We start from the raw sequence: 27837 nt of genomic DNA, 5'->3' as shown, positions 1-27837 counted from the left end.
AGCTATATAGATGTTTTCTTTTTACGATAATTAATAGGTACTTATGAATTAGAAACGGGTCGTGTACACAACGGCCAAATTGCTACAAAAAATTGTATATGATTTTTAGAAATTGTTATTTTACCAATAAAAGATGTTTTATATTTTAAAAATATAATAATACATCGATATTCAAAACACCTCAGTTGTTTGGAAACTTATACCGAACAAAGTTAAATGAATAACTACTGACACGTGCGTATTAATTTATGATTTTAAATGAAAGGTTTTTCATAAATTATCCCGGAGAAAGTAATTCAATTCGCAACTGACAGCCAACAGAACTCCCACTTGAGTACCCACATCATATGATTTGTTTTAGTCCTCTTATAAAACGCATACGTTCCATCATTATGTTGTGACTCGTGAGTCAACACATCGACGACAACAGTTTTATTTACTCAGGTAAGCTATATTTATTTATTTTACTGTGATAAATAATACTGATATTTAAATATTTAATAAATAATAATAATGAACAGTGACAGTTGTTATAAATTAATAAATTAAAATCTAAAAAAAGTCGTTAATTCATTCAAATGTTTTTGTAGTTGTAAATTTAGCCGTTAGTTGGTGTATCAATAAATATATCATATTATATATGTTTATTTACTTTTTTAAAAATTTAAAAATAAACCAAAGTTAAGTTTATTATAGATACACCAAATATGTTAATATAATAATATTATTATAGAAAAAAATAATATAATATGTATTAAAAATATAATTTACATTTTATTTAACAGTTCAAACATTATGTGCTTAAAATTATTTATTATTGATCCTATAGATATGGGTAAATTATTTATTTTTAAAATTTTTCTGGTTTTTAAATTGAATACATATTTTTCATATCGATAATTAAAGTGCATGTTATGTGATAATAATTATTAAAAATGTTTTTAAATATGTGTGTTTGATTCTGAGTAGTTAATTGTAAACATATCTAATACTTATAAATCGTAGTTGGTTATAAATGTTTAACTTAAATAAAAGATGGTAAATTATGTGGCGGCTTGTTTAAAAGTAATGTTTTTAATGACCCATACCTATCATTAAGTTTTCATCATAAATATTGTTTTAAGTTGAAAATTATTATAATGATTACCTAAGAAGATTTCGCGCTACATTCACTATCAATTTCATTTTGTTAGTATTAATATTAGAGTAAATTGACTAAATATAAAAGTTAAGAATGTGACACTTGTAATACGTTGGTAATTTATGATATTTTAATTTTTAAACAACTTTTAAGAATTTTTAATTTTAAATATATTAAGCACCTACTCGTAATTATAGCTTAAAAATAAACATATCATTGAAAATCAATATACAAACACATATAATGTATATATCTATAAGTTTGGAGATAATATATTTATTCACTCTTGATATTTACTCTAGTCTCGAGTATACTACCTAGTACAAAACAATATAGAATTAGTTGTATTGAAGTGCTTTAACACAAATTCGCTAAGTTTTACACTTGACCATGAACAATAGTTGTATGTTTGTAAGACTGTGATGTCACATGTAGGGGATAAAATGATGAAGACGCCCTTTTAACACTTTGTATTATATAATGTAACAGTCGAACAGTGATAGTATAAAAATTTTTAATTTTTTTATTTGTTTCCATCAATATCATCATAATCATATGGTTGATTTTGTTCAAGAGCATACACTTGAACTTAGATTTCGTCATTGTAATGTTTATGTTTCTAGGATTTACATTGTGAAATCTATAAATTAATGGCGGTTATTTAAAAAATATACACCTAGTAATTTTTTAGAGTGCTTGACATAACTGTTTATAATATACTACCTATTACATATATTAATTTATAATACTGGTATAAATAAAAACGATGATAACAGAGTTTATAAGCATGTTGGGTTACGATATAACTAGTTTTTTTAAATGTAATTTTTTTCCTCATTAGAACCATGAATTCGCTTATGACCGTTTTGGTTTTGGGCACGTGCTTGATGGCTGTGTGCCTCGCAATGCCACAAGGAACTAAAGATGGCGCTATATTCACAAACGAAGCCATCAGACAAGCACAGAGTACACATCTTATACCGCAAAATGCTCAGATTCAGAAAGTTCAAGAAGGCGTAGAATTGGTCGCATACGAGTCAATACCTGGCTCACAGGCCATCAACCTGTTCGAGATCCTCGGTGACCACGTACCTCCAGAGGTGGTCAGCAACCTGCAAACTCAAGTCGATCAAGTTGGAAAACAGTGAAAACGAGATTATATAATTTAATTTAGTCTACACGTCATAATATTATTTTGTTTAATCTTTCTAAAATAAGTCTGTGTAATGTTCTTATATTTTCTAATGCATATGTTTCAACATTGAATTCTAATAGGCATACATTATGCATCTACGTAATACGGCTCTTATGCAACATTGTTATCGATTAGTTTTTAACAGAGAAAGTATTTTTATTTTCGACGAAAGTGCTTTCACCCACTGTTTTATTTTTATTTTTATTACATTTATTTTATTTTATTTTTTGACAGATGTTTATACATACCTAAATACCTAATACACATGCATTTACTTTCTATGTATGGACAGTCATGTTTAATGCGATACCTACATGCCCTAAAGATATTACAAACAATAAACATGATATGATTTATAAAATTAAAATAAGTAACTACATAAGAACATATTATTGAACCCTGCTTTTTTATGTATATTTTAAGTATAATATTTATTAGTTCCAAGAATGAATTCATATAATTTATTTTAATAATTTCAATGTTCGTTTATTTATCTAAAGCTATATTTACACTTCAAACTTAGAAAGTAGATACTAGGTACTGATAAAAAATGTAGAAGTACAGGTTTAAAAATGTATATTACGTTCTAATTTCTTTACTTGCAAATATGTAGATAGGGCAACATATGTTTTACATGATATATAAGTGTAAAAGTATCAAAAAGTATCTAGATTAATACGATTTCTCATTAAACATCATTTTTTTTTTTTACCTAACCTAACCTAACCATAAGTGTTTTTTTGTGTTTATGATACTGGTGAGTGATGGGATTATAATTTTGAAATAATTTCTATTTTTTCATAATACATTTTGAAATATTTGGCAACGCGAGTCGCGTGCTCAATAATTTTACTTAATTATAACTTATAATAGTGTAGATACAGTGGGTATCCAATAACAAGATATGTAAAATTTAAAATTACACCACAGTTCTTATAAGCATAACAATATACTTAGAATTATATAAATAAAAACCAAAAATATTGTTGTAAGTTATTAAAATCATTGATTAAATCAAACTACTTTTAAACTTAAAAGTTAAAACATACGAGTGGAAATTTTAAATTTCTAACGAAACAATTTTTATAATTTTGTCAACAGTTAATACACCAATAAATTTAAAATTGAAAAAATGTAGTGTTGTGATGTCTTTTAAAATGATTTTATAGATAGCAAATGTGTATATAATTTCTAAATGTTTTTTTTTTTATAAAACAAAACTATATTAGTCTAATGTTACAATGTTCTCGGTAGCAAATAATAAAAAATAATGATTGTAAATAATTGAATAGCTTTTACAATATTTTAATTCTATTTCCATAAAAAGGTTTACTGGCAGTCTTGTACATCATTATTGTATACCTATTATTATATTGTACTTGTAACTACGTTTTCAGTCGGTGCTGTATAAGTAGCATTGTGTAGGTATTTAATATTCCCTTAATCTAAAATTCTATAAAGGTGAAAGTAGTAATGTTTATAATAATATTTTATGCTTAAGGCGATCATCAGTCACTAAAACCAGTCAATTTATTCAATATATATAGCAAAAAACAGACTATAATTAATAGCCGTAGGTATAGGGAATAAGTAGTGATAAAAAGATTATAGACTATAAAGTTTATTTTATTATAAGTGTCTACGTTAGTCGTCAGGTAATGATGGATTAAGTATATTGTTGGCCACAATAAATAATGGCATTATATAAAAAAAAATTATTAGTTTCTAATATTTTAAATATTTGTAGAAGGGGCAACGATTGTATTTAGGGAGGGCAACGCCCCCTCTTGCCCCCGTAGCTACGGATCTGATTATTACATAATACATTTATACTGACACTTCAGTGAATTTAAATTATATTTTTCATGTAGTAATTACATTTTAGTGGCAGTTATAACTTAAGCAGAGATATAATCTAGATTTTTGAGACATGGCAAAACATTGGGTGCGTTTTTTGATAAATCGTTTAATTAATATACACGGTAGTGCGGGGTAGTCAAGGTATATATATTAATATATTTGTTTTTTTGTCAAGACAGGCAACATACCTGTATTTTTTTGTAAAGGCAGCCAACATCATTATACGACTTACGAGGTGTTTTAACGTCATTCGAAAAGGTGCTATTTCACGACAGTGCTCACGAGTTCACGACGGCTACCGTTTTCTCGTACGCACGACGTTTTTTGTGGTTCTGTAATCAGAGTTTGGTATAATGCTATATTTGATACTGGTCACAGTGTTGTAGATTATATCTCACTGAACAAACGTTAGTTCTGTTTTATATCCACATTAAATATTTTATCACGAGTGTTGACGATCCTGTAACCACACGCCAATCTAGTTGAATTATTTCAATTTAAAGGTAATATTTGCAGGCTATCGATTGGCTGACAACATTAATTTTCCGGTCAGGAAGTATCATTCCAAGTGGTCACCACAAAATATGTTAACGCAGCAGCTATGGAATTGGACCTTTATACTATTGCTATACAAAGTTCTTGTCATCTATATATAGAAGCGCTTTATACAGTACACTGATACACTTTCGTATATATGATACGGCCTAATGGCTAATACTATATAATTTAAGTTAAGACATCTTATAATTATTTACATAATAGCTCGACCCATGGCTAAATACTATTCAGCAATTATCAAGAATTATGTCGGCAGTACAAAACTATCTCGACACCAGAAATTTCAGCAACATGTGGTAGTAAGTCAGTGTTTCATTAAACATATTTGATATTTAATACAATATCGGATTTAAAACATAAAAGCTTTATTCAGGTAATGGGCAATGGGAAATTGAGAATATAAAGACGTAATATAAAGTCGAAATAAACGATATTTAGAAAGAACTACGTATAATAATTAAGAACATAATTTCTACAGACGTGAATTATTCCATGAATACATCATGACTTTAGACTTTCATTTGAGTCTGTGACTAGTCGTTGGCATTATCATCGATTGGGTACACAGATATTCATAGTTATGTACCTATATTGCTGAATACAATATTCTAACATATCATATATTATAGTATACCAACTAATATCAACTGCTATTACTTTCTGTCATGAATCAAAACTTTTATAGAGTTAAATATAGTAAATATCCTTTATAATTATGTTTTCAGCATACATAAATATCAAATGGGCATATTAACAACTTTGTCTATTTTCCATTTTTTAACCGCCAATCTTCGCTGATGTTTCATACTTTCATCATAATCGAAACATTTATATATTTCTTAAACATATGTTTGTAATGGACATGCAATACATACATATAAACTTCTTTTTCTAATTTATACTGCCTACATCGGTAAATTCTTATGAAATGGTTATAGGAAAATACTATAATCATGACTGAAGTATAAGATACCATTCGGGGTAATATCAACATTTTTTTTTCATTACTAATAAGATATATGTATAAAAAAAATTTTTTTCTAGACATTTTTTATAATTTTTGTGTAATAGATACTTATGGTAAACACCATAAAACTATATGCATGTTGTTATAAATTGTATCCTTTTCTTTCTAGTTTAAAAGATGAATGCAGTGGGAGACATAAAAACTTTATCACCTTGATATATCAATATCAACTATACATTTATTACATTTTTTTATTCCGTATTAACTATTTAATGAATTAAATACATTTTTAATCTTAATAAATTTAATTAAAATACATTTTTGTTTACATATTTTTGGATATTTTAAGTGCATATTTCATATTTGAATGAAAATTAGTGCATAAATGCATGCAAATTTCGTATATTTTTAGTGCATATAATTCCGGGCCCTAGTGATAAAATATGATGATATTGTATACATATCATCAAGTTAGGTTGCTTATAAACCATGAATAAGGCGAAACTTAAAACTGTACATTTCGGTAATATTATTATTATTATGAACAATACTAATATTATATAATGTAGGTAGTGGAGTATGAATAGAAATTATTTGATCGGTTAAATTCTATTAGTCTGTAAAATAAATTATACACTGAAAATTTTAATTGAATATTATTGATTCGCAATTCCAGACGATTATTTAAATCGACAATCAATTGATAACAATTTTAATAATTGAAAAATTGCATACGCTTTTGGTTCTATTTAAAATCATTTATGTATTTTTGAATTTTATGAAGCACAAATGCAATAAAATAATTTTTTTTTCTGGTCGGAGCGATGAATATATTTAATTTAAAATAATGTGTTTTTACGTGTCTGTCCTCCTGGAGCCGCTCTTAAATAGATGTCGTGTGTACCTCGTTATCAGGTAAGTTTACTGCAATGTTTGTATTAAATTTGAAATGAATAATAAATGATTGCATACGAAAAAAGATTTTGAGCGAAGAAAGATTGACACATGACAGCCTATACTATTATATGCATACTATAAGTAAATTCATTCATATGTTTTTGATATTGCCAAAACTATAATAATATATTTTACTTTTAGAAGTATGGTAGGTACGTAATTGGATTATTTTTTGAATTTTTAATACAATAAATATTTAATTATTATACCTAATAGCTTATATTTATTATTGAAATTAACTTTTAAATCAGTACAACGTTACAGTAAAAAGGTGTGAATAAGTGCGTGATAAAATATGACATTGATATAGTAGCTCAGCATGATATGGTTGCTACAATCAATCACGCATCACGATTGAGAGTACTCGCTGTCCGCTGCCACTAGTTCCTCGATGGGTGACCACCTGGGTTCTTAGTGGTAAAAATCTTCACTAAACCTTGCCACACGTGAAGCCAATCTACAGTACCAACCGCCAAAATTAAAAAAAAACTTTTATATAACCTATGTTGGCCAATGTTGCCGTAGGTTAATTAATTAATAATAATAAATATACTAATATAAGTCAAAGTTTCAAGTTCTCACGAATAATGTTTTCGAGTTGATATACAATAAAATTATTAAAATTATTGTTCTTTGTTTAAATAAATAATTGTACAATACTTTTGCTATTTGTCTATGTAAAAAAAACTAAATATATTTTAAAATTTTTTAGTTTCAAAATAAGTCATAATATATAAAATAAATAAATATTTTCTGCAAGCTTTAGCTTTCTTGAATTTTTCAAAAATTTAATTTCAAATTTTTATAAAAATTGCGCATATCTAATATTTGTAAATAGGTATAATAACAGCTTATGAGGAAAATTGTGTTAAATTTTAAAGCTTTTTAACCGAATGAAATTTGTATCGATATTTATAGCAATAAGCTAATAAAATTAGAAATGTCAAAAATCTATAAATTAATCAAAACAAGTCAAAATATTTTGAAAATTAAACCATGCGTAGACCATGTTGGTATGAAAATTTAAATTATTTACCGTTGTTCATTTTTGAATTACAACAAAATAAGAAAATCGATATTTTCGAAAACTGGTTTTGTTTAAAATTCCCGTTTGACTATCTTGTGGTTTATCCCAAATATTAATAAAAATACCTACTAAGAATTTTTTTAATGCACCACCTAAAAACACCAACTGATCAACTAACTTACCTTCCTATCAGAATTGAAATTGACGTTGAAAATCTGAATATCAAAGAATTCCTCTACTAGAAATCGTGTTCTTAGCTATAATACTTCCATACAAAAAAAAAAAATAATAACATACGCTTATTGTGAAATTAATATATTCATGGATTTGCTCAGAATCTAATAAAAATATTGATAATAGTACAATAAGAGTATTACAAAACTAAACTTTTTTCACAATTAAAAATAATTTCCAATGATAAAGCCGGTTGAGTACAATATTAGCCACTTGTATCAAGTTGTTGCAAATTTAATTGATCAACACAATGGCTTTTTAAGAACAAAACTCAGTACTCTAAATCATTCAGATTTTGTTAAAATACTAGTGTCACATGAAATTTATACTGAAATATAATTCTACCCAAAAAACCGTATGAGTACTCAGCCCAAGGTAAACGAAAATAAATCACTACAATGTACTACATACACTACAGTCTACTACTCTACAAGTCTATAATATACCATAATTAAGACTTCACTAGCTTTGAATTCCTAAAATACTAACTTTTCCATTTGAATGATAGGTAAATTGTTAAATAATGTACTATCGGTTATTCATATATTTGAATGTTTGATGAATGAAATGATAGTGTTGATTACGAGAACGTAGGTAGGTACCTATACTTGTTGCTGTAACTGGTTTATTTGGTTTTGTTTTAAAAAGTTGTGATTCCAGTTAGGACGTTTATCGTTCATCTTCTCGGTATGTATGTAATTTTTTTAATATCGATGAATTCGTTCAGTTGCTTTTATGTAAAGTCTAGTTTTACTTATTTTAGTTTTATAATATTATGTATTACTGAAATCTGTTTTTTACCATACGAGCGATACAGTGCATATATTTTTATAACGTAGTTATTATTTAGTCATTATTGCTGTCAATTTTACAACAAAATATGAATTAAATTGAATTAAATTGGTTAAAGCATACAATATTATAACATCACACAGTGGTCAAACAAAAATCAAAATAATTGAAATTTGTCTGATAATATGTTATAATATAGGTGCAATAGTTAATATGTGCAAGTTTTTGATGAAAGCCCTTTGAAATAGATCGTATTTGACAGTATATTATTTCGAATACAGTTTTTGGAATAGGTACTTATTCAAATTATTCTACATTTAAAACACTTTCCCCAAAATCATTTTATCCTGTATAGTCTATATACATCGGAATGCATACCCTTAAACAATATGCTTAACGTGACTTTTTGCTGCAGGTAAACGATTGGACAGACATTTCTTTTTTTAAACGACCTATCCGTCCGGATGTTGCACTATGATAACCGACGGTGACCATCACTGCACGCACCACGTTACGACGGCGGTGTTAAAAAAGCGATGACACGAACACACACAATACGCATCCTGGACGCTGCAGGACGGTGATGACCTTTGCGGCGCGAGCTATATTATAGTCACGTCGTTTATTGATGGGTCGCCGTGGTCGACGTTCCTCGGCCGCACTCGCGGGACACGGCGACAGTGGTGCAGCGGTAACGGTGACGGCGGTTGACTGCTGGTTGGAAAACATTACACGCACGCACAAATAATGCACACATACGAACAAACAAGCGCGCGCACGCACGCGATGTTCTGTGCACGCGAAGAGGTAACACATACGACAATAAGCGCGTACGTGTGTATGATATTATGTACTATGCGATGCGGCGCGCGTGGCCGGCCGTGTGCGCTAGAACAGTCTGCGCTTGACCACGCGGTCGTATGGTCATTACACTGCGTACGATGGTTCGTCTGTGGATGGTCGCGCTCCTGATGCTGTTTACCGACCGACGGTCGCTTGGGATCGGCCACGGGCCAGCCACCCAGGCCACCGAAGTCGTACCCGCAACCACCGACGAAGACGTCGACGGCGACGCAGCCTCGGCCAACGCTACCGGTAATGTGATTAGAATAATGTGCACTTAGATTTACGTATTTAATATCTTGAGCCATAATGTTTATTATGTATATTATATAAGATTTTCTTTGCTTCAATCACTAATCCGTACAAAAAGGAAAATAAACATCTACCCATATAATATATACTATAATACGTAGTACACATAATATTATACACTGTGTCACCTATAGGTACCATCTATAGGTATCTTCGTGAAATGTGATGCACGATACAGAAATTTGTCTACGAGACAGAGGAATTAAAGTTCGTCGTTAGTCTGATTGATCATTATGTAGGTAAATGTAAGCAAAACAGATTACAAATGTGGTAAAACATGGTTATTTCCTGCAAAAAAAATTTTTTTTCATTATTATAAGAAAAAATAAAATTCTAAGCAAATATAAATTTAAATTAAAATTAAAATTTAAATATAAATTTTTTTATAAGTATGCTACCTATGTTGAAGAATTGAAAACATAGTAAAAAAAGTTAAATGGATCTTTCCATATATCTTTATTCTTTACATATATTTTATATTAAGTTATAGTTTTACACGTACCTACCTACCACTATACGAACAAATTTTTTAAAAGATATAGTTTATTTATAAAAGTAATCTGTAGCTAGACACTAATTTTATATTTTGTATTCTTTTTTTTTACTAAATCAAATATCTTAACGAAAAATATCTGGTAATTGTTACCTTCATTATGATTATTTTATGTATAATATCTTATCCAATCGTATTAAATCGGTATTTGGTGTCATCGGTTTTATTCCACTAAAATGAAATTATTTTTCCTCATTTCCATTACCATTATTATTAGGTACACCTACAGCTAAATGTTAGATATTATTTAAAGTTGGGGAAAAAGTATTAGATTTAATTTTTTGAAAAAAAAGAATTTAATATGGCGAGTATTATATTGACATATATTAACACTGTGTATCGTAAAACGCTTTTAATATACGGTTTGAACGAATATTTTTTGTGAGAACTGAAGTTCATAATACAAAATTAACTGATAACTATAGATAGTATAAAGCTTACTGATACAGAAATAAAAACATGTATGAGTAAGTTTATTAAAAATATAAAATATTGAATATTATAATACATAGCTATTGTTACTAACATAAATAATATATAACAATGAAAACGTTCCTTTTCACTTGTAACAATAATTCTTTTGACTATATCTATATAGCGAATTATTATTATTAAGATATATTGATGAATTACCACCTATAATATTTTCAAGTTGGCGAATATCTATTGTATTATTATTTATTTTAATTTTCTTTTCATCAGGCCCACCTTGCAGAAACCAGAATTCATAAAAATATTGAAAAATAATTTACGTACAAAACACGGGTACCTATCTAATCGTTATAACTAAAAGATGTAGGTAGTTTGATTAGGTATATTGTAGTATCGAAATCGTTATATTATACAAGTATTATTTGGAACATTTAAGTGGCATTTAATCGCATATTGCATTTTCACAAATAAATATAGTATAATGATTAAAAAATATAGTAAAAATTGCATAATGCAACATTTTATACTTTATAAGGTTTATTTCTGTAACTTAAAAATTTAACATGATCGTATTGATTAATTTTATTTGTTGTATAATCTGAAATTTTTTCATTTATGAAATCTTTTTTTCGATTTATTTTTTACTGATTTTTGGTTTTGTGTTACTAATCATGGTTCTTATTTTAATATACGTATTTACTTGAAAAAAGTTTGAGAATTTCAATTATTTTAAAAATATGTGGATGTTGGTGATAAAAATTTGAGTTAAAATCTGAATGAAAGCTTTCACATGCGTTTGTCGTATGGACTCTATCAGAACATTGCCGCGCCCACATATTTGGAGGAAAGATTGATTCATTTTATATATAATGTCCATCAAATAATCACAGAATTCTGTTATACCTGTATTTTCAAGTTAGTATGGCATAAAATATTCTGTTAAACATTCCAAAATCAAGTTCTGTCTCATTTATATATTATATTTAATTGTGTATATACAGATTATGTATCTTTTTCTGCCGTGTAGGAACTAACATAGTAACATTATGTACCTAGTTTTTACTGTATAGGAACTATAGGAACTTACATTTACATATTATGTCCGTGTTCCGTGTAGGAACTAATCTTGATTACCTGCTACTCTCGTGTAGGAACTTAATATTCCACATATCATAATATATCATACAATATATGCATTGGTTACTGAGCATTATATAATCACGCACGTTGGGGTAGGTACTAGGTAGGTACAAACCATTGACTTTAATAGTAATTATTGAGATTTCTGAATTGTATTATCAGCGCGCTTCAGAAATACTATAATTAAGGCATTGCATCAGAAACCGTTGATCAAGCTCTGAGGAAATGGCAACGGAAACCCATCGACCACAGGAAATCAGAAGAAATGGTATAAGAGAAAAAAATATGAAGAAAAAAATGTATCGTGTGTGTATACCTAGGTGGATTAAGAAAAAAAAATGACCGGTGACATTTTTCTCAAGAAAAGATTGCCCGATCGGTTCTGGCCAGGCAATTAGTTAATGACCAACACTGTACATGGTCCACTTTAAATAATTAACGCACAGGGAATGTTTTATTCTTTCTCTGTCTTACCGTCTTCTTTTGTAATTGCGCCGCTGCAATTAAAAATACTAATGTCTCCAGACGGCCACAAATCGATCTACACAGGATAGTAGGATACAATTAAAAGTACAACATGCACAACCAAACATTCGTATACACACACATATATATTATGATTGCATTCACAAATGTTGAAATGTGTAACAATAATATTAAATGAAATAAAAACCTAAGTAAAAATAAGTAATATACTGAAATAGTGAAATCTATAAGTAAATACTTCATTTTGATTAATTTTTAATAAGTAAGATGGCTTATAATTTTAGTATAAAGAATCAATTATATAGACGTCTACTGAATGTAAAATGTATAAGGTACAATAGGTACTCGTATTAAAAAAAAAGTATTTTAGTATTTTACTATAAATGTGCAACGCACTATGTTGTAATATGTAATATTTAAATTAAATACATTTATCAATGTTTATAAATTTATAATGTATATCAAACTACAAATACGGGTACAATTTATACGATTCAACTGAAAATTGCATGCGGGTATAATATGGCAAGATGTAAACCCGTTGATGGTTAAACTTCCGGTGATTTCGCTTAAACTTTTAACGCAATAGTATTATAATATTATTATGGCATCTACATAATTTAAATTTTTTTTTTTTAATACATTCAAACATATATAACCTATATGCACTATAACATTATTCAGTGCACAATGCTAAAGTTGATCCATAATTATTTTTCGGAAGGGTTAACCGCACTAAAAAAATTAACTGAATAATTAGATTTATGATATTATGAAGTTTGGAAACAATATAAGTCTACATAATTCTATCTTAAGTTGTCGTATTATGGGCATTAACTTTCTCACGGTTAACACACGCCGCTTAAGGATGTAATTACGAATTGCAGGAAACCCACTCACGGGCGGCAGACTTCCATGAACGCGAAACCCCTTGGAGGCAGACGTGAACCCAACACGATATTCTCTCATACACACACACACAAACTCATAACTGCTCCATAAGTATGTGTACGTATTTTATATTTTTGTATGTATATGGCTGTTTTTGATTCTACACACACCGTTAATTTGGGTTTTATGAAATCAAGATAATATCGTAGTATAACTGTACATTAACCCCTTGTGTGTGTGTGTGTCCCGTCCCATATGTTTGATTCCCGCAGAGAAGTGTATGTTGTTTAGCATAATATATTCTGGGTTTGGTTACCACCAGGTTTAGTACCTAAAATACTAGCACTGTAGCAGTTATCATTTTGACAACTTGACCTAAAGCTGTCAGAATTCTAAAACAACAAATTATACTGAATTACACAATACAGAGACCTATAATAGGAATATATTTTCATAATTTCATTGTTGGTAATGGTAAAACAGTGAAACCTCGAGTTTAAAATATATTAGATTTTAGTTATTTTATACCTATCATTGATATATTAAAATTTTAATAGGGTATTTTTTTATGAAAAATGTCTAGTTATGATATTTTCAAAGTTAGATTACATAAGATTCAGGGTGGATATTGAAAATTGCTGCTAATATATAAATAATTAAACATACTATTTAAAACATTTTTAAACTCAATTTTATTAAAATATTTTATCATTTATTATATAGAAATATATCATACATATATGTATATTAAAATACTATTACCAAGGTATAATGTATGTATAATATAAATATTATAAGATATATTGTATACCATTTTAGATTTCCTGTTCAGTTAAAATTGAATAAAAAATAAAAATAATTTAGTAAAAAATTTAATATTTAAATAAAAATTCATATTTTACATTTTGCTATACATAAAATATATGGTTTCTCTAAAGGTTTTATATAGAACTTATCAACAAGATAGGTAATAATAAGTAGTGTTCATAAGAATTTCATTTTATAAGAACTTTTATAATTTGATAAAACTCTGATTTAAAGTTGTTTTTGAAAATATATTTTGTTGATTATACTCATTTCAATACAATATACATAACATGTATAATGTTTATGCAGATGTTCCTATTTCATTACATTTTTAACTCACACAAACAATATAGTTTTTACATGATAAGGGTGCAGCATTCACTTTAATATTTATTATTTTGAAACGTAGGTAGGCAATACAGTTAAAAAAAAAACCGTTACCATTTTGCTTACAATTTTATAAATAATATAGCAACATTATTAAAATACGTTATTCGTATTTTAAAATAAAACAAAGTTCTCACGAGACAGTTAGAGTTTTAAATTGGCCGTTCTCATCTGCAGTTAGTATATAAACATTAATTATTTAGTAACAAAAGTTGTATAACTCGTAGTTTGGTTAGGTACTTTGATAACTGTATGTTGTACAACATAGGTTATTATATCAACTCATAATATGGCTCATGTTGCTCTAAACATTACTACGCCTTACTAATACATACCTACGAATGTAAATAATATTAATAATACAGTCATGCGTGGATCATAAATAAAACATTATCAGAACATATTTTTATAGATTATTGATCATTGATAGCTTCTGTTTATATAATTTATTATTTAGGATGAGATGAAGTTTTTTTATAAACCAAAGAAAAAAAAATAAGTTGCTATAATTGTCTTTTAGTACCTAAGTAAATATTTAGAATTTGAGGGCATAATTTATTTAATCAGTTGTTTTTATTTCATTTAGAGTGGTCATATATAATAATAATAATAGTAACCACTAACCAGTAAGTATATTAATAAAACCAACACGTTACTGTAAATAATGTATCAATATTTGTGCTAAAATGTAATGTATATTAATATACTTATTGTCTAAATGTTAGCTAAAAATCTGTGTTATTGAAGCATTTTTTATCTAATAAAAAAAAAGTAATATGATTGTTCGTTGGTAATATTCTTGCTGAAATAAACTATAAATTATAATATCACTTACCTGTTAGGTAAGTAGCGATATTACTCATATTTGCTTGTTATCATTCCATTTTAGTTATGGGTATACTATACATAAACATTTTTATATTGCATATTGTATTGTGTAGTATTTTTCTATTTGTGGGTATTTATAATAATGAATTAAACACTGAAGATTGTAGTATAGCAAAAAGAGGTAAAACGACGTGTGGATTATGCGTGTACCGTTAGTCGGGCTCTTCTCTGTTTTTTCTTTGTTGCCTGCACCTAAAATACTCAATGATATAACCTTTCCATTAGACGTGATAGTAATGATAAAGTATTATAATGTATCATAACAATGTATACGAAATAATCGTTTACCGAGTTCATGATATTTATCAAGCAGTTTACGTATAGTAAAACTTTAGATCTATGTTTTTATTGAATTTAGTAGTTCTACAGTGTAGTATTGTATAGTTTTATTGGTTTACGACGATAGTTATACATTTTGATGATGAGTTGTGATATCATTTAATATATCAATTTTTAAATATTTTAAACTTAGAGAAAACTCGACAATCATTTAATTCAAAATATTTGTATCTGAAACACTTTTCAATCATGAGTTAGTACTTATTAGTTTTTACTAATTTTTCTTAATCTAACAAATTTTAGGATAAATACAATTTATATTTTTGGCAAAATGTTCAATAACTGCGATGAATTTTTTTTTTAATGAAACGTAAATGTTTGTTGACTTTTACGGTAATACGATATATAATCTTTTAACAACTTATTTAAAACATAAAAAACTAAAATTCTAAATTAGGTACCTAATCGTTATACTCGTCTTAAATTAACGTCTTATTTGTTTATAAGCAATTGCCAATTTGTAATGCACTTATATAAATACATATGATACCGTATGAGTTGAAGTTTCGGAGAATTTTAAACATAAGTAGCCAGTAGGTGCCTAATACTAACAGCCAATTGATAATATCAAATCAAACAAAAGATACACTCTGGGTCTGAAAGGGTTAACATAATATTTGAAATAAAATATAAATAATTTGTATAATATTATGTGATTTTACCGTTGACTAATTTTTTTTTTTTTTTTTTAATTTAGAAATCGCGTCAGTCGGGTGTAATTATAAAGGACGAAGTTATGATCCAGGATCATTGGTTAATACAGACCAACCATGCTTAAAATGCACGTGTGTAACCGGAAGTTTGGTATGCCATTTGCAAGTTTGTCCAGAATTGCCAGATCCACCACCTCAGGGATGTGTGATTGTCCACAAGAAGAACAAATGTTGTGCACATCTTCAATGTTTCTATGGTAAAATATAAATTTTAAACTCTTTTAGAACATAACATATTAAGTTATTCATGCTGGTAAAAATAAAATGATAAACATCTCATTTGAATACATATAATATAGTGAACTATATAAGTGACTTTAAATCCATTATATAAATATCAGTCGTCTGTAGTTTGATAAATTGACTTAGTTTTAGTGGCGAGAAAATGTCTCTGGATCTTTTCTACTTTATTAATTAAATACAATACAATTAATTAGGATTCCATAAAAGATTTTCAGTTACAAAGGATCTTTAAAACTGTGGTAGGCACGTTTGAAGGACCCTATAAAAACACGAAGCCTTTCCCCAAATATTTAATTTAAATGTGTATTAAATGATAAATCAGTCTTCAAGATTGTTTCTTTAGTTAATTGCACGCAATAATACTATTTAATTATTCAATAAATTATAGACTCATAGTTATCTCTATGATAAATATCTACATAGATAAAATTGATCTGTAATACATTTTTTGATCCATTATTTTTAATTTTAACTTAATTTCATAATAACTAGCTATGATTATTTTTATTGAATTTATATACATATGTAATAAGACATTAAGACATATAGGTGTGAAAGAATTAAAAATTAAATAAACAATTATTTGTTATTATAAAGAATATAATATTAATTATATATTTATATGTGATGTACCTCGTATTTAAAAATAATTATAATATATTATTACCTACTTACGAATGTTTAAAATCAAAATTAAATTAGATTGGAAATTTCACTTCAAATTTTTCATAGTATATTGACATGATAATATAAGTATGTATACTGTATAGTAAGTATATATCATAATAATTATAGATGGTTATTTTCAGTTCATCTTTTGAAATCTATTACTTAATCTATTTATTATTATTATTATAATATATCTAAATAGTAACCACACACAGACACACACAAAAAAAAAAAAATAAATAAATACTAATCTTGGCCACTTGAAATAGGCATGTCATCGTACTATGTGTAGTTTTAACTGTAAAATTATTGATTGTACATACAAATGTAATGTATTATGGTTGCGCAAAATTAAATATTTTGTGTGATCGAACACCAACATATTTAGCATAATAGCATTTAAATTCACCACCAACTAGACCTATGTGAAAATGGTATGTGCATGTGTAATGTGTAGTGATGAAGTTGCTCAACGAATTGGTTGGGTTCATTGCGCAAAAACTAGCAACTTACAACTGACAAAGAAAGGTGTTTTAAATGAAAGAATGTCGATCGTCTATATATTATGCTGAATAAATTTAGGCTCACAAAAAGACAATACAAGTGTTTCGGGTTGATTTATGAATGGGATGTGCACGTGGTGATTTTAATCACCTCTTATTTTCTGTATATTGCCTTGAGGTCGACTGCCGCTCATCGCCACTACCATAGGTCATTCATTCAAGACCAGTTAACTAGTAACAAAAGTGATGTGTGTTTATCCAATGGTAATTTTGCCAATTTTTAAAACTAGTATTTATAATAATAACTCTAAAATATACACGAATTAAAATTCAAATTATAACAAAAAAAAAAACATCAGTCATGAAAGAGAAAAATTTTCAAACAGCTATATACAGCAGACTTATTTGCTAATTATTATACATAATTTATTATCTATTAACTATAATAAAAATAAAGTTTCATATTCCATGTATGTTCGCGATACAATCAATACTACATCGTCTTCGTGCTATCGAATAAAAATTACATTCCATTTGATCAATTTGAATATTTTAGAAGAAAAAATGTTGTACTAATTGAACTATATATGTGTTTTATTTGCAAATATATTATGAATCTTGTTATTATTGAAAATGTGAAAATTATTTAAAGAAACCACGATGTTCATTACGAGTTCACAGGTACTAGAAAACGGGTGATGTTATTATATTATTCTTCAAAAATATATAATTATTTTGTATAACGGTTATAATTATACCGTGTAATTATACTACCATAAATATATAGTACCTACCATTTCCACCAAAAACAAATTTGTTTTGTGAGCCAATGACTAATTGATACCTATACCATATACCTAGGTCCCATCGTGTTTTAAACGTTATTTATGCAACCTATTATTGTTTTAATATTCAATTATAAATCAAGCCGAGTCTATATTATTCTACCAAAATTTTTGAATACTCTTTCTAAAAATTTATATTTAGTTACACAAAATAAACATCTGTGGATATGAAGCAAAAATTGAACGAATTTACGAGCCCAATGAATCAAACACCACGGAACTATCTCAGCTGTATAGTATATTTTAAGTGCATCTCGTCATAATTGAGTAGGTCATTGCAATTCAGTGCTTCCAACCTATGGGCCACAACACTCATAATCCAATCTTGAGTTACGCATATCTGTATTTATAAGCTCCAAACATACCTACATTATGAGATTTAAAAATTTTAATATAGAACGATAAATATTTTATAAAGAATAAAACATTATTTTTCATTTAAATATCCAGTTTCTTAGTTAAAACTTTGATTAAAGATTAACGAGGCTTTTCATAAAAATTTAAAAGAAATTCCACTAAAAAAAAATTTTCCATCAAATATCTTATAACTAATTTTCAATTCTTAAGAATCAAAATTAATAATTGTAAGAGTTTATACAATAACTTTATTATTTCTCCTTATTGTTTTCCAAGTACAATACGTAAATTCAAATCACCATCAGGACCTATTAAAAGTTAAAGACTGAATGATTTTTATTACTCCTAAAAGCTATAAATTAAACATAAAATCACATACAAAAAACTTTTTATCATTGCAAAACCAATGCATGCATCACTCTGCTCAGAATCGTATAAAACGCATTTTGAATTCAAACGAGTGGTTGAAATAGAACGATCAACATAAACTACAAATCGTGTTGTTTTATTGTTATTTAATTACCAATCGGGTTTAAACTAACTTCTTAAACTTAAAATTATTATTTTTTTTTTCAAAGCTTATTATTAAAGTACGTTAAATACTTAAATAAATGTGGCACTACACATTAGGACGATTGAATAATGCGATGATGATTGGATTTTTGTGATTTCTGTAACATCAATTCTTAGACAGTAAAAAATTAAAAATTAATATTATTTTATTATTTGCCACATGAACAAACTTCGCTGTTTAGCGATGAATAAATATTCACACCCAACCGTATTCGATGAATACAGTACGTATGATATTATACTGTATACTATTATATAAAGAGTCACACCCGACTTATGGATCCCGTTAGCTATACCATTAATTTTAAAAATCAGTCAGATATACGTGCACACGTTTTTGAATCCTCTAATCATATTTATTGGCCGTGCATTAAACCAAATTTAAGAACTAAATAGGTACGTAAACCAAAAACACTTTATTTTTACTTAGGTAGAAAAAGTTAAATCTACATACATAAATAAAATTCTATGAAATTTATACATTTTAGGTATCTTTGAAATTTGGTTTAATAAACCACATTAATACTATTTAAAAAAAAAGATAAATTTGTAGTGAGTATTTGCAATGTCAGTATAGAAAATTGAATGTTAACTATTATTCATTACATCGGATATATAAAAAAAATTATAATTTTTATAGACCAAACCATAAGTTATTACTTATTATACAACTTGCGGCACCTATTTGTTTAATATATGAACAGGTAATAACTAATAATATGGGCTAAAAGCCTATAAGGAATGTAATAATAATTATACTCGATTCTTCTTTGCTACTTAATGGTAATAATGATTACTTGCAAGTAATAATCAATGTCATAACCCATAAAAATGTACTATTACTCATATTTGTAGACATGTAGCAATAAACTTTGATGATAAGTTATTGGCAGTTGTCTGAACATTTTATACTGCTTAGAATTAAATTAATTTTTCAGTAAATCATCTCTTAGTAAAATTACTATTAACATAAATTAAATATATTATTTGTTGTATTTTTTTTATATTATTAATTAATTAATTTTCAATTTAATCAATTTAATATTATTTTCAACTGATTTTTGTTAAACTTTTTAATTTTCATGTTAAAATTAAATATCTACCGAACTTATTACAATATAATTTAACATCAATATTTATTTCTTATATAATATGATTGGTTGTGACTCTTATTATATTATTTTTATAAATTAAACTCAACAAAATTTTCAAAATAAAATTAAAATCTTGATTTCCACATTGATTGTAGAACAATTTGATGCCGTTCATTCCAAACTGTTTTCATTGCAAAATCGGTCAGGACCCGCAAGGATGGATAATTCTGCAATTATGACATTTGACGGTTTACCTAAAGGTATTTACGAGGATAATATTAAATTGTATTTATTCTGAAGATACCAATGAGAAAAAAAACTTGATTATTTTTCTATTCGCAAGGATGTGTTATAAACGGTACGATTTACGCGGAAGGTTCGGCTATGGACAGTTCCAGTCTATGTGAATATTGTTACTGCATCAAAGAACAACAACACTGCGTACGGCCCCAATGTTCTTTAACTATTCCAGGCTGTACAGCTGTATACAAAAAACATACTTGTTGCCCAATTAGATACAAATGTAAGTCTAAATGACGAGATATGAATTGTATAAATGTAAAATATGTTAATTTAGATAGGACGTATTAGAAATAATATTATTTTTCAATTTTGGTTGACGAGCATAAACGTTTTTTTGATGAAACCATATATAATATGAAATATTTCATATTTTTAAATTCATAAGAAATAAATATAAGCGATGATTAAATGGTTTTATTGCACATTTTTACGTATATTCATAACAAACGAGTTTTAATCTTCATTAAAAAATTTAATTATTTTAGGACTGTTTTTTTTTTAAGATTAGAGTAATATAGGTACTTATATATTTTATAATTACATTGTTATAATAGTTTTAATGTTGTCAACTGACTTATTTGAATATTAGAGTACATTTTTATTTCAGCTTAATCATTACCTTTATTTATTTATAGGTTCATCATTGCAAAATGCACAGATAAAAAATACAACGGATGTGACAACCATTGAAATGGATTCCTCCTTATCTGCTCGGCTTAAAGGTAACAATATTTTATGGACGATATAATAAATAACAATATTATGGTCTAACTACAAAACTAAAATTAATAGAATTCGATTTCACATGACAATGGTAAAATAATGGATATTTTTTGGAAATTGTTATAAAAAATCTAGTATCTATATACGTGCATGGTACATTGGTCCGTTGCATTGGTATTCAACGTTTATACACATTATGATACTATCTAAATCTGTAAAAATCGTTATTTATTCAATTGTATTGTTAGAATCGTAAGATAAGACAAATTCGGAATACAGCCTATAGCCAGTATAGTTAGTGTTTACTTTTGCATAAATTAAAATTAAAGACAATTTTGGTTATTTGTTGGTGTTTTGCATATTACGTAAACACAGATTGTCGCATAAACGGTCGGCTGATATCGCTGGGAGAGCCCGTGATTGGCGTGGCGCGGTCGTCGTGCGAAACTTGTTTCTGCATCAACGGTCAGGTGCGATGTGACAAGGTGATATGTCCGCCAATCCGCGCCCAAATATCGCCCAATTGCGGACCGGTCTACTCGGAAGGGCACTGCTGCCCGACAAGCTACAACTGCAGCAGCACTAGCAGCAACGGTACGTCTCGATGCCACCACGCGTTTCCCCGCGCAGGGTCACTGACTTGTCCGACGCACCTATACACCATTACACCATAATATATGTACAAATATTAATCCTGTATACGTTTATAATTTATTTTTATACACTCGTACGTACCTACCTACCTGTTATCCCGATATGATGAATGAATGATAAAAATATTATCATCGTATAAGGCCCCCGCGCGCGCGCGTTTGCTTTTCGTTTTCCCTGCATGCGCTGCACATCTTCCGTGACGCGACGATATGATAATATTAAACGACCGTTATTGATTCATTTTTCATTCTAGAATCTCACGTTAGTCCGACTGTCATTCTGACGACGACGACGACGACGACTTCTGCTGGTGTTGTTGCGACAACGCAGCCGTCCACCGTGACTGTCGATGATGATGTCCTGCTTAGTAGTTCGCCATCGCCTTCGCCGCTGCCGACGCCGACGCCTACGGCTGCCCAGGTAAATTATAATAATTATGATAATAAATTATGGCTAACCATTAATTAACTAGTACCACAGTAATCCATTAAAACCATCATCACGTATATTATAATACAATATACTTAGTAATACGACTTACGTGTTTATTGGGAAGCAGGTACAACGTTATTTCAGACCGTTATTTGAGTCTCAACTCTCAAGACACGTTTCCTTAGCGAAATATTAACAGTTCTCGATTTAAAAACCAATACATTTTCTGAAAAATATCATTTTGCTGTATTTTAAAATTAAATTATATGCCGAACAGCATAGATAACTACCATGCAGGTACGTTCTCCCTGTTGATGGGTTTGAGATTTTTGGTGAATAGGTATTCACTGTGCACTTAAACCATTCATTTATAATCCATTGTGCAAAGGATATTTAATTTATCTATGATATTTTTGCAAACAAACATGTGTTGAAATTTGAATTTATGCTCAGAGTTGTCATCACTCAATAACTACTCAAACAAAATTCAGTAAAATAAATTATAATATTCACATCAAGGCGTACGTGTTATGCAACATAAATTACATTTCAGTGTGTTTAACAGATGATGGTAGAGACTGATAGTGCATCCAATATCACTGTCAATACAAAGAATGTTACCGATCAAATTACAGAAGAACCCATAGAATCGAGAAATGCTAATCCTGCTAGTTTGATTCACGATGACTTTGGTGGATTGAAAGTAACTGAAAAATCTAATAACTTTGAAATGGATTATGATGACCCAACGTTGCCGCCATCTTTACCAAACCTCAAGTAATTATTATTATTATTTTTTTTTTTATAAATTAACTAAACTGAATTTACGAAGATTTTAAAATAGAGCTTTACATTGAAAATTGTAAGTTCTTTAACCAAGTTATTACTAATAATATAATAGTATTTCATTTTTCTCAAATTAAATTAAATAGATAATCATTTCGGTTTTTTTTTTTCAAAAATATTATTCTAGTTATTTGTTTTATCATTACATTAATAATTTTAGTTATGTTCCAACACTAAATTTTTGGGGATTTAAATTACTTAGCTATAATATCAGAAACCCGAAAACATTGTTTAATGTTGTGTTTAAGTTCATATGTACCTACCTATTACATGTAAAATACTATTAAACATAACAATATCAGTTTGAAATTTTGAATTACCTTTTACTTTTTTAAATAATAAAAGTAATCTTTTGTTTGCATTTATAAAATATTTGATATACATTTTATTCCCGGCATGCAGAATCATTCCGTTCGTTGCAGCAGATGCAGTTGTTGATGAACCGCCTGCAGCTTATGAAAATTATCAACCGGAGATAGAACGAGTGTACAATGTAACAGACGTCGAAGAACCTCCTTTACCCGTCGTCAATAGTTTTTCTCCACCTATTGAAACTGAAGGTAATATTAATACAATTCATTATAGGTATATAGCCATATAGGTAATATTATAGTGTCATCGAATATTTATTCCAATGACCATGGCGTACCTACTACCTAGTCTATGTAATAATTGAATCTTAGTATTAGGTTTATAATTTATAAATAATAATATAAGAATTTGATGTTTATAAATGTGTATAATATTTAGGTGGGTTCATTCCAAAAGATTCTCCAAATGGTGCGCTTTATTTACCTGACAAATTTCGAAAGACAACGGAACAACCTACTGTCCATCACAACGAACCTGTTATGGAGAACCAACCAATGGGATCTGGTAATTTATTAAGATGTATATTCATAAATGATATTGTTGAATTTAAAATTAATTTTTAAATTTGTACATGATCGTATTTCTAAATTAACTGGAAACGTTAAAATATATAATTAACTCTTACTCAATGAATTCGTTTTCTATCAATTAAAATACTTTCAGAAAACTTTAAAACTACGTAATCAGTTTATACTTTACCCAGAAACATCCAAAATGTATTATTATTTTTAGATCAGCGCGTTTCATATTTTATTAATTCTTCTTACTTTCACAAATTGCTGTAGATTTTTTAACGCATTTTCAAACTAGTTAATGGAAAATAATATGCTCCTCAAAATCAAAATTTTTTTAAATCCAAATTAGTGTTAAATTTTGAGAAGATACAAAAACTATTAAAAACTTTTAAACCATGATGTTTAATGTAAAAAAATTTTATTATGCGTAAAAAAAAACGTTGAAATAGTATAAATAAGACTCTCATTATCACTATAAAAATGTAATTAATTGGCTCGGAATGTAAATAAATTATGTACAGAAAAATAATTCAAACAACTGAATAGATATTAGACATCTTATAATACATTGTATTATAGTTTTAGAATCATGTGATAACGTTTTTTTAAGACAATTCTTATTAATTTTGTGAAAATTTGAAAGACAATACTAAAAGTGATATGCTAATGACTATATTAATATTGAATTTCAATTGTTTTTATTTTGTTTTTAATAATATTCAGTTTGGTGCATATCCAATGGTAAGAAGTACAAACACGGTGAATTGTTAACCGACCCAAGCGCTTGCGATATATGCATTTGCTTCAACGCCAAAATTGTTTGTCAAGAAAATTGTCCAGCCGTCAAAGTAGGCTGCCAGAGAATCATCGACCCGAAAAATAGCACTTGCTGTGGCCGTATCATTTGCAGTAAGTTTTTATTATTTTTTATAATGCATTATGCACCTACTATTTGCTATTTTAATTTTTATTCAAACATTTATGTTTGAAGGTTAATATTTAATGCAAGGTAATTCTAATTTTATTTAAGCAATTTCATGTTTACTGGATGTATATTATAAACTTTAAGATATGGATTTGAAGTATATTTATTTACTAGATTATTCTTAATCTTCAAAACGAAAACGCTTAATCAATCCAATTTTTGTCCGTTACAGATGAATATGAAAATGATATTACTATAGAACACGTGAAGCAAATTGAAGTAACATCTGAAACAGTAACAACCCCATCCACAACCACAATGAATATAAGAGATACTGTTATAGAACATATTTTATATTCTGCACCATCAACTGATAAACCAGCGATTTCATCACCTAACACTCTGAAGCCAATGAACGTTTCTTCTGAAACGACTTCGTTAAAACCGATCACGTCCACTGTAAAGTTGCTCACCACTTTGGCTTCAACCACTGAAAAATTGGTAATTTCTTCAACTTCAGCAACTATTAAGCGACCAGAAGTCACAACATCTGCACCTAAACCACCAGAAGATGAAGATTATAGTTTTGAAAGTATGTTTTCATTTTTGTTCAACGGCGATACGCCAGAACAATCATCATCCCCGTCTCCACAGCCTTCGTCAACAAATAAAATGGAATCAGAAATTCGCATTGAGCATCGAACAGATGACGAAATTGACGAAAAAGTTCATTTGGACGACGTCAAACACGGACAAGCCGATTTCACGTCACTCCCCAAACAACAGCATAATCCTAATTTGAACCCAGGAGATACTGAACAGCATGTGGATTCTAAATACCACCAGGATACCAACCCATACTTTGGTATAAATCAGAATTCAAAAGACAAACATAACAAAGTCAAACCACAGGAAACAAACAAACCTTTAGAATCCAAACCAAATACTGAGCTTAAACAATACGTTAACGATAAACTGAATTCCGAAACTAAACATCACGTCGACACCAAGCCCCCACATTCAGGAACAAATCAACACGTTGACATTAAATCACATCAAGAAATCAAGCAGCACGTTGACGTCCAATCACATCAAGAAATCAAAACGGATGCCATCCCATCTGGTACTAAGCAACAGGCTGAGGTTAAGACACATTTCGATGTTAAAGAAAATGCTCAAGTTGCATCGCCATTTGATTTGAAACTTTATGATGCAGTAAAACCATCATACCATGACTTAAGTAACCATCAAACTGAAGTAAAGTCACAATTCAGTGTGAGAGATCAACCCGAGTTCAAAATACATCCAGATTCAAAGCTTCAATCTGATTCCAAAATTTATACCGATATCAAGCACCAAAGTGAAATTAATAAACACTTTGATGTTAAAGAGCATGTCGAAGTCAATCCGTATTTTGATTTCAAACAGCAGACAGAAGTTAAACATCATCCCGACTTTAAGCAACACGCTGATGTCGGTTTACAATCTGAATTCAATCAGCACGCTGATGTAAAACCAAATATTAGGACAACACCACTGAAAACTAAGGTTGATACTGATTTCAATTTATTGGCTTCCATGTTGAAGATATCTGGTTGCAATATATATGGACGTATGTACCGAGTGGGGAAAATAATTTCTGAACTCTCCAATCCATGTTTAGAGTGTATGTGTACAGAAATCGGAGTACATTGTAATCAATTGAAATGTTGATTCAGGCTGAAAGTTAATTAAAGTGCACTGTCAGTCAAAACAATAGTATTCGCCATAAACTCATAAATATTACAAATGGCCTAATAGTATTTATGTGGTTTTATTAATATACCAGATACCTACCCCATTTTTCCCATGCATCATCTGCCACTATTTTGTCAGCATATACATAGTAGATAGTTATACAAAAAAAAAAAAAAAAAAAAATGGTAATTGATAACATTAGAAGATGCATAAATACTTGTTAAATTTTGTTTTGGATACCAAAATAAAATAAAATAAATTAAACTATTCAAACGTGAAGTGTTTGAAGTTTTGACGGTTACGGTAAAATAAAATAGATCGATAGCCTGTAAACAATGTGATCTCTTGTCATTTAATCAAATATTTATAAATATTATATACATTAAAACATTATATATAAGAAAATGTTAATGGTCGTCACATTTTAAATTGCATCATCGATATGAATTTAAAATAAATAATCAGCTGATATAATTTTTTTTATATACAAATATTTTTAAATACTAAATTTTAAAATCAATCAA

At 28.3% G+C, this 27837-nt stretch overlaps 2 protein-coding genes and 1 long non-coding RNA gene across 6 annotated transcripts; 2 read left to right on the top strand and 1 right to left on the bottom strand.

The window, feature by feature from the left end:
* Nucleotides 1–307: 307 nt before the first annotated feature.
* On the top strand, nucleotides 308–2559 carry LOC107169084 (uncharacterized). The gene is made up of 2 exons (XM_015518717.2): nucleotides 308–444; nucleotides 1983–2559. Exon 2 carries the CDS (start codon nucleotides 1987–1989, stop codon nucleotides 2287–2289), a length of 303 nt encoding a protein of 100 aa, XP_015374203.1. The 5' UTR covers nucleotides 308–444; nucleotides 1983–1986; the 3' UTR covers nucleotides 2290–2559.
* Nucleotides 2560–9609: 7050 nt separating this feature from the next.
* On the top strand, nucleotides 9610–27577 carry LOC107169081 (uncharacterized). 2 transcript variants are annotated; one of them, XM_089227992.1, is made up of 12 exons: nucleotides 9610–9826; nucleotides 16507–16719; nucleotides 20962–21066; nucleotides 21150–21329; nucleotides 21745–21831; nucleotides 22208–22426; nucleotides 22740–22906; nucleotides 23484–23695; nucleotides 24167–24324; nucleotides 24515–24640; nucleotides 25375–25560; nucleotides 25809–27577. In XM_089227992.1, exons 1-12 carry the CDS (start codon nucleotides 9652–9654, stop codon nucleotides 27287–27289), a joined length of 3309 nt encoding a protein of 1102 aa, XP_089084118.1. In that variant the 5' UTR covers nucleotides 9610–9651; the 3' UTR covers nucleotides 27290–27577. The 2 variants fall into 2 exon arrangements, with proteins under 2 accessions (XP_089084118.1, XP_089084119.1); XM_089227993.1 differs by lacking the exons at nucleotides 20962–21066; nucleotides 21150–21329.
* Nucleotides 22345–23575, bottom strand: LOC149056066 (uncharacterized). Of its 3 annotated transcripts, none has more exons than XR_016191800.1 (5): nucleotides 23465–23575; nucleotides 23209–23390; nucleotides 23028–23144; nucleotides 22576–22898; nucleotides 22345–22485 (listed from the first exon to the last, which is right to left on the bottom strand). It is a non-coding gene; the product is annotated as an uncharacterized LOC149056066 (long non-coding RNA). The 3 variants fall into 3 exon arrangements; XR_016191801.1 differs by having other exon boundaries at nucleotides 22350–22485; nucleotides 22572–22898; XR_016191799.1 differs by having other exon boundaries at nucleotides 22366–22485; nucleotides 22568–22898.
* Nucleotides 27578–27837: the final 260 nt, after the last annotated feature.

Source organism: Diuraphis noxia, unplaced genomic scaffold (genome assembly GCF_037042655.1).
Source record: "Diuraphis noxia isolate RWA-SAM2 unplaced genomic scaffold, SU_Dnox_SAM2 contig0004, whole genome shotgun sequence".
Taxonomy (NCBI): Eukaryota; Metazoa; Arthropoda; class Insecta; order Hemiptera; family Aphididae; genus Diuraphis; species Diuraphis noxia.
This window is presented reverse-complemented; position numbering and strand designations above follow the sequence as displayed.